General features: G+C 37.4%; 1 protein-coding gene across 1 annotated transcript; it reads right to left on the reverse strand.

Moving 5' to 3' along the window:
• Positions 1-1,501: 1,501 nt before the first annotated feature.
• On the reverse strand, positions 1,502-5,597 carry LOC145030190 (uncharacterized). Its single transcript, XM_078978596.1, has 5 exons — positions 4,814-5,597; positions 4,368-4,660; positions 4,194-4,229; positions 1,839-3,111; positions 1,502-1,752 (listed from the first exon to the last, which is right to left on the reverse strand). Exons 1-5 carry the CDS (start codon positions 5,595-5,597, stop codon positions 1,502-1,504), a joined length of 2,637 nt encoding a protein of 878 aa, XP_078834722.1.
• Positions 5,598-8,890: the final 3,293 nt, after the last annotated feature.

Raw genomic sequence — 8,890 nt, forward strand, 5'->3', positions numbered from 1 at the left:
ACTCACTCAGTTTATTTGTATCACAGGTGTCGATATGAAGCTACATTGCATTAAGAGATTAAAAGAGATGTATATCACTAGTGTAAATGAAAGTAAGGTCTGTTTATGCTTATGTTTTTGTATTGACGATGACATCCTAAAGTTTTAATATCAATAAAATACATTTCTTCAAAATGCTTTGATAATATATTTATCATGTTTTCTGGGAACAAATTCCACAATATATTTCTTTAAAAATATACTCTGATTTTCAAAGCATAAACAAATCAGTCTTTACTGATTGTGAATTTGGGGATGTCACAGTTGCTATTAGAGAATTAGTTTAAGCGAACTATGAGTAAGGATTTATTTCTAGACTTAAACTTAGAATGCTAAGCAATGATTGTGAGATGAGTGTCTACTACACTTTAGACACAAGCACTAGCTTAATTTAGGATTAGATGCATAAATTGCTTTTATATGCCAAATGATTTATGCTATAAGATGCCTTATATGCTTTAGGATGTTATTATTTGATCGGATCTATGGTCTATTGCTGAACGGATCTGGAAACCTTATGTTCAGGATTCTAAACCTTTAATTACGATATTAGAACTAACATGTAACTTTTTGTAGTGATAAGGATATTTATATGTCTATCATAAATAAAGTTTTCCTATCTTAATTCTCTTCACTACAAACCGAATGTCTGATTTGGTGTATAGATTTAAATGGAAAGAACCCAAAGTGGAGTCGGAAATGCCAATACAAATAACAATCAACAGCCTCAACCCCAAGTGATTGAGCAAGTATCGGTGGTAGCAGCTGCACCTGAGCCAATCACAATGGCTGGAGAACAAGCCATGATTCGGGCTGTGATGGCCGAACAGAGGGAAAAGAGTAGGCAGATGTTGCACAAGAATAGGGATGAACCTACGATTCATGTTGAACAACCTGAACTGAATGAGGGTCAGTCAGAGGAAGGAAATTATAGTAGAACTGTTGGTCAAGCTGAACTGCCTATGGTTAGGAGGAATAACCAAGAGGACGGAGTCGAGAGAAATGGATGCAAGTACAAAGACTTTACGACTTGCAAGATGTCAAATTTCACTGGAAAGGAAGATCCCATCGGAGTAATGGATTGGATCTTGGAGATGGAATTAGCCTTCATGACATGTGGTTGCAAAGGCAAGATACAAACCACATTTGCAGTGCGTCAGTTCAGAGGTGGCGCTGTTTGCTGGTGGAACACTCTGGGGAAGACCCTAAGCCCTAATGAGCTACTGCAACTGACTTGGATAGAGTTCTTGGTTCATTTCAAGCGCAAGTACTACTCGGCCCAAAATCTACTTGAGCTAGAGAACCTATTTCTGACATTGAAGAAGGGAATCATGTCCATCGATGAATACACCAATAACTTCACAGACAAAATGGAGTTTGCTTTGCATATTGTCCCAGACGAGCTGAAAAAAATTGACAGGTATGCAAAGGGACTTCGATGGGAGTACGTGGTGCCAGTACGTCAGACACCTACTCTGGAGGCAGTTAACCATATCCCCTCACATATACCTTGACACATTGCTCGGAATTCAGCCTCAACACTACTTCTAGCCACCACAGATTGCTTCTTGCTACGCCAAGTGACCAAATTACCCCACACAAAAGTGCAATAACCTGTGGTTGACCGTCCATCAACATAAGATCCTCCCCAATCTGCATCAGTGTAGGCATTTACTCCTCTCTCAATGGATTTTTTAAAGTATAGACCATATCCTGGATTTTTTTTAAGTAGTGCAGAATTTGAATAATAGCTTCCATATGCCTAGTTGTGAGAGCATTCATGAATCTACTCACCATACCTACAGCAAACCCAATGTCAGGTCTTGTGTGTGCAAGATAAGTCAACTTACCCACCAATCTTTGATATCTTCCTTTATCAACAGGGTCATCTTTGGTTTTTGTTCGAAGTTTTATTCCTGGTTCCATTGGCACACTTTTTGGTTTGCAACCCAACAATCCGGTTTCTTTCAAGAGATCAAGAGTGTACTTTCTTTGTGATACAAAAATGCCTTTTCTTGATCTGGAAATTTCCATAACAAGAAAGTATATAAGCTGGCTCAAATCTTTTATTTCAAATTCTTGTCCTAAAAGAAGTTTTAGTTCTTTAACTTGCTTTGAGTAGTCTCCGGTTATAATGATATCGTCCACATAAACAATCATGATTACAACTCTCCCGTCATGAGAGTGTTTAGTGAACATCGTGTGGTCGATTTGCCCCTGAATGAATCCGTATTGCTTACCCACTTGAGTCAGTTTTTCAAACCATGTTCGTGGCGATTGCTTTAGGCCATAAAGAGATTTTTTAAGTTTGCACACCATTCCTTTGTTTTCTGGAGATTCGAGGCCAAGTGGAACATCCATGTAAACTTCTTCCTCTAGTTCCCCATTTAAGAATGCGTTCCTTACATCGAGTTGATGCAATGGCCAGTCAAGATTTACAGCAAGAGATAGCAATACACGAATGGAATTTAGTTTTTCCACGGGAGCAAAAGTTTCTGCGTAGTCGATCCCGTAAGACTGTGTAAAACCTTTTGCGACCAGCCTTGCTTTAAATCTGTTTACACTACCATCGGAGTTGTATTTGACAACAAATACCCATTTGCACCCCACTGTTTTCTTTCCCAGTGGAAGATTAGTGTATTCCCATGTTTTGCTTTTTTGAAGAGCATTCACTTCTTCACGGACTGCATTTGCACATTCCTTTTTTGAGATTGCTTCTTGAAAGTTCCTGGGAACTTGAATTTCTGAAACTGAAAGAGCAAAAGCTTTGTACTTTGGTGACAGTTTGTCATATGACACAAAGTTACTTATTGGATGCATAGTATAACTTCTCTTCCCTTTCCGTAATGCAACTGGAATATTTAAATCATCCGACTCATTTGGGGAAATGTAAGAAGTGGAATCATTAGATTGAGTATTAACTGGTGAATTCGGAGGTGATTCATGGCTGTGTGTTTCAGTAGTAACTTGCTCTACCACCTTAGTATGCTGTCTCGACCTTCTAGTGTAAACTATATAGTCTTTTTGAGCATCTTGATTTGAAGTTCCAACTATTTGGTGGAGTTTGAATACCTGGATTTTCACTGTTAGAGTCTACTTGAACTGGTATCACTATTGGGTCGGAATGGTATAAGGTAGGATAGTCCAAAAATTGATATTCCTCAAAGTTCTCCCCCTAAATATCAGTTTTGGAGTAGTAGGGGTTGTCTTCAAAGAATGTGACACCCATGGAGTGATAGAATTTTCTGGTGGATGGGGAGTAGCACTTATAACCTTGCTGGTTCAGGGAATATCCTAGAAAGACACCTTTGAATGACCTAGGATCTAACTTGCTACGGCTTGGCTGATGATTATGAACAAATGAAGTACAACCAAATATTTTAGGTTGTACCTGGGACAAAATCCGAATGTGAGGGAAACTGGATTGAAGAGATTGGTGTGGCATTTTGAAGTCAATGACTCGAGAAGGCATCCTATTAATAAGGTATGTTGCAGTTAAAACATCTTCACCACAAAAATGATTCGGAACAGAACTGGATAATAGTAATGACTGAGTTACCTCAAGTAGGTGTCTATTTTTCTTTCTGCTACTCCATTCTGTTGGGGGTGTCAACGCATGATGTGAGGTGAACAATTCCTTGTTGAGTAAGGTAGTTTCCCAACTCAGAATGAAAGTATTCTTTTGCATTATCCGATTTAAGCACTTGAATTTTTGTTACGAATTGGTTTTGTATCATTTGATGAAAACGTTGGAAGATCGGCCCAACCTCAGATTTGTCTTTCATCAAAAATACCCATGTAACACAGGTGTGGTCATTGATAAAGGTAAGAAACCATCCCGCACCAGAGATATTTTTCACTCTAGAGGGTCCCCAAACATCACTATGGATTAAGTAGAAAGGATGAGAAGGTTTGTACGGAAGTGGAGAATAAGAATGTCTAACATGTTTGGAAATTTGACACACTTCATAATTGTAATCATTCGGATTTTTAATCATTAAATGGGGAAACAACTTCTTTAAGTAATGAAAATTTGGATGACCTAATCTATGATGCCATAGCATTATATTATTTTGACTAGAAACATGAAAGACTGACGAGACAAAATATTTTTTTAACTTCTCGGCTTCAAGGTGGTAGAGCTCATCGCATACTTTAGCACTGCTAATCATCTTCCCCGAACTCATGGCCTGAAACATACATACAAATGGGGTTAAGATAGTAATGCAATTAAGATCCCTCATTAATTGAATGGGGGATAATAAGTTGAAGTCTAGATTAGGGACATATAACACATATTTCAATGTTATATTCTTGGATATGACAACTGTACCAATGCCCTCTACTTTTGAGTCTTCTCCTGTAGCAACTCGTATTGTTCTTCCATTAGGTACTGGTTGGAAGTTAGTGAATACAATTCGATCCCTAATCATGTGATCAGTAGCTCCACAATCAACAACCCATGGTTTTTCTGCAAATGCATTTGTTACAAATGCAGATGAGACTCCACCTTGTTGAGCCACAAAAGCAATCCCTTTGTCTTCACGGGATGTGATTTGCAGCATCTTCCGGAGGGCTTCAATTTGTTCTTTGCTAAACACTTCTTGGTTGTCACTAGCTGCTACATTTACACGAGTACTAGATTTCAAGTCAGATGGTTTTCCATGAATTTTCCAGCAGGTTTCTTTGCTGTGACCAGGTTTTTTGTAATGATCACACCAAGGCCGATTATTCTTCTTCTAAGATGTTCCAGGGCTCACTTGAAATTTCATACTAGATGGGGCACGAGTTTCAAGAGCAGATCCCTCATTTGTGATGTTGCCAATATTTTCAAGCATTACTCTTCTTCGAATTTCTTCACGTCGGACTTCTGAGAACACTTCCCTGAGGTTGGGCATAGGTTTAGTACCAAGAATCCTTCCTTGGACTTCATCAAGTTCCTGGTTGAGCCCAAGAAGGAATTTATAAATCCTTTCAGTCTCAACCAACCGCTTGTATTGTTTTCCATCTTCCGGGAAGCTCCAAGTAACAACATCAAGGACATCGAGTTGCTGCCAATACCGGTTCAATGCAGTGAAATAACCCATCACAGTTGACTCTCCTTGACGGAGATCATGGAGAATGCCCTTGATTTCAAATAGAGCTGAAGTGTTATATTGATTTGAGAATGTGTCACGAGCCGCTTCCCAAATTTCGGATGTTGTCTTGTAAAACATAAACTGTTCTCCTATTTCAGGAGTCATAGAGTTCAAGAGCCATGACATAACCATATTGTTCTCTACCTTCCATTTTTTATGTTCTGGACTTTTATCATCAGGTTGGGCTAGATTTATGGACAAGTAGTCTTCTTTGCCTTTTCCTGCAATGAAAATTGAAACTGAGTGAGACCAAAGATTGTAGTTATGACCATTCAGTTTATATGTTGTGGGCAAGGAAATGTAATTAGGATTCAAAGTTGGTGGAATTTGGGACGAGTTTGCTGATGATGAGCCGGAATTGACATCTTCACTGACGAGGGCAGTGGGTATATTTCTGAATTTGATTGAAGTATTATTCATGGTGACAGAAGCTTGAAAGAATCCTCAGAGCAGTAGGTTGCAAAGAAAAAAAAGAAGAAAGAAGAAATTGGTTTGGAATAACCAACCCAAGAATCTGATGATAAGAGAGATTGCTGGTTTAAGGTTAATCTAACCAACCTTTTTTTGAAGAACGACACTCGATTAGGCCTGGATCGAGCTCTGCTCTGATACCATATTGATTCCTGCAACCCTACTGTAGATCTAGTAGCAGACCAGAAAGATTGAGAGAAAACGATGCATTATTTTTATTCATCATTGATCTAATTCTCAAAGAACAGGAAAGAAATATTTATACTAAAAAGGCTAGGGCTGACTCAACCCTATAACAGAACTAATAATGGGATAATATCCCTTCAGCCTAAATAAGGAAACAAATAAGAAAATTAAATTCAGAAATCTTTGATATAAAACCTTGATTTTGTTATCTGATGTGTTAAATTATTATATGAAAATTCTTGAATGGTGACTTGGAAAAAAATGCGAGACAATACTTGGGACGAGTATGAGTAGGTGTGAATGGTAGTAGATTCCTATACTATCGGAAGCACAAGAGTCACACTTGGATCAGGGAAAGTCACAAGGTTACCAAGAAGCTAGTAATTGATTCCATTTTGTTCAAGTATGTCGTTACCATCGTTTCGGTAATGACTAAGAAGATGATTGTTATTCCCACCCAAGTGTTCATATCATATCAAGTCCTTCTAAGATATGTATTCTACGTGGTTCAGAGAACTAAGTTCGATGTAGCATCCGACTTAAGCCAAAAGATTGAAGTGAAATTTAATTTAAGCGATCAATAGAAGTATCGCGACCATTGTTTAAGTAAGAAGCCTATAGCTAGAACTGCTACATGCCAAAATGTGATTATATCACATTATAACATGAAGGAAGGTATATTCCATTATGGAATTTGACTCTAAGAGACTTGAGTCTAAGTGTTGCATCATAAGATGAGAGGTCATTAGAACATGACCCATCGGTCTGTTACAATAAATGAAGGAAAGAAATTATCGTAAGTCTTTTAAAGAGGAAGGAGTCTTCAATAAGGATTATGTAATTTGAAGGTTACGACTGAAAGTCCAACGCAAGATAGAGAGCGGGTGCAAGATTGAGCACCGCCTGCGGTTAAGAAGTCCAAGAGTTAGATACTCGTTCGGAGGAACGTAGGAGTTACGATTATTACCTAGGATGAAGAGATAATGTATGGAGTCATTATACAATCCCTGTTTTGTTGATGATTCTGGGACGTAATCATCCTAAGGGGTAGATAATTGTAACACCCGCAAATTCGAGCTAGTCAATTTAGATACGATAAGCGTCAAAATGACATTTTTATATATGATTATTTAGAATAAATAATGTTAAATAAGTTTTAGTATATTTCACAAGGTTGTGGAACTAGTGAAGGTACAGTGGCTGCATCGGAAGGGGTCCGAGTGGACTTAGGAGCCCGAGGAGGAGATGAGAGAGCATTATCCAAAATTGTTCAGGGCAGCAGACTTCGAGAACGAAGTCTGATTCAATTGGGGGAGAATTGTAATGCCTGGTTTCCGGTATGAACTTATTTTTCCAGTTGTTTAAGCTTTCTTTTTGGACTCGGCGTGTTAGAGCCTCAACATGGCGTGTCGAGATGTTTTTGGTCACGAGGTTTAATGAAGCAACATGGCGAGTTAAGGCGCCTCAACTAGGCGTGTTGGCAGCTAGGAAGGAAACCCTATTTTTTTAGGGTGTTGCACACTATTTAAAGGCCTTAAGTCCCTTGGCTAGCATCCCTATTAGCCCCCTCTATCCAGAAACCCTAAAACCGTGCATCATTTTCCATTGTTGAGTGTGTGATCTTGTGGAGAGCCTTGAGTGTTCAGTTTTGGTGCATTTTGAAGGAGCTAAGGAACTAGGAGTTTCTTGGTTTGAAGAAGAGGTCATAGGTATCAAGTTCTCACCTTGCTTGTTAGTTGCTTAGATCTCTTCTTGGGATGGATTGTATGATTTTTGCAATGTTTTGGTGGATTATGGGGGATTAGTGTCTAAGTCCATAACTATAATTGGTATGTACTTGACCCGATTTGGCATGATCCATTTGGGTTGCACTTTACCGGAACAATTTATATGGATAGTCTTTTGAGAATAGTATGTTTATGATTTATATTAATATATTATAAGTTCTAATATATTAATATGGAATCACATTATTTAATTAGTATTGATCAAGAATTAATTTAGAATTAATTTAGTGATCAAAAGGAACTAATTAAATATGAACTCTTATATATATATATATATATATATATATATATATATATATATATATATATATATATATATTATGAGCCAAGTTCATTTAGGTTGGGCTAAGCTTTCATGGATAGTCCATGGAGTTTTTAACTCATGGATCCTATGGAAATGAAAGGTCATGCGCATTAGGGTTTACATGGATGAAACCCTAATCCTCCATACTATATAAAGAGGTCTTTGGCACATGAAATGGCACTAGTGTGTGAGAAAACAAGAGTGGGCCAATTTCTAGTATGCTTACTATTCTCTCAAGTTTTCCAAGGTGTTCTTGGTGATTTGTGATTCCACTTGAGGCTTCCACACTATTGGGGCTAAGCTCTTAAAGTTCAAGACTTCAAGCTTCATTAAAAGGTATGTTATCTAACTAGGCTTTTGTAGTATAGTTGCTTCATATTATTCTAGTTAGGATTAAACCTTGGAATATTGAATATTTGCATGTATAATAGAGAAAACATAGATCCAAGGTTTATAGGGTTGCATGTACACCATAGGAGTGTTAGAATGCTCAAAACCCATGAGTGGTATCAGAGCCTAGGCTTGTTTTCAATTATACTTGATGCTATTTGCAAGGAAAATCTTTTTTTTTTTTTTTGGAATCTACCAGTTCACCACGAGGTGGTAAAATTTACCACGAGGCGGCGATTTTTCAGTGTGTTTTTTTTTTTTGGCTTGTTTTGGATTAGAATAATTACCACAAAGTGTTTTTTGTTCATAAAACTTGATTTTGATGTTATGGTAATGTTTATTCTCATCCAAATAAATGATAATTGTCAAAGTTTCAAGACTTGTTTTAGTTTATGTGATTAGCCAAGTTCTTGAAAATTGTTGATATGAATTATCTTCACTAATCATTTTGATCTTGTTCATAGAAAAATTACTTGATTATTGTGTTAATTGGTAATTTGATCTTAATGGTTTTTATGAATTCCATAACTTGTCCTCAAGTTATGGAAAATGAAGAGTTTTTCTTTTAAAGTGTC

The sequence above is a fragment of the Lactuca saligna genome, chromosome 2, assembly GCF_052625555.1.
Source record: "Lactuca saligna cultivar CGN05327 chromosome 2, ASM5262555v1, whole genome shotgun sequence".
Classification (NCBI taxonomy): Eukaryota; Viridiplantae; Streptophyta; class Magnoliopsida; order Asterales; family Asteraceae; genus Lactuca; species Lactuca saligna.

What these genes read in the sequence shown, in the direction of transcription:
- LOC145030190 (XM_078978596.1), bottom strand. Translation starts at nt 5,597, where the DNA reads ATGAATAATACTTCAATCAAATTCAGAAATATACCCACTGCCCTCGTC. An exon ending in TGAAACTCGTGCCCCATCTA is followed by an intron (nt 4,661 to 4,813) that starts GTATGAAATTTC and finishes GTGTAAATGTAG; the next exon opens with CAGCTAGTGACAACCAAGAA. An exon ending in AGATGATTAGCAGTGCTAAA is followed by an intron (nt 3,112 to 4,193) that starts GTATGCGATGAG and finishes GTGAAAATCCAG; the next exon opens with GTATTCAAACTCCACCAAAT.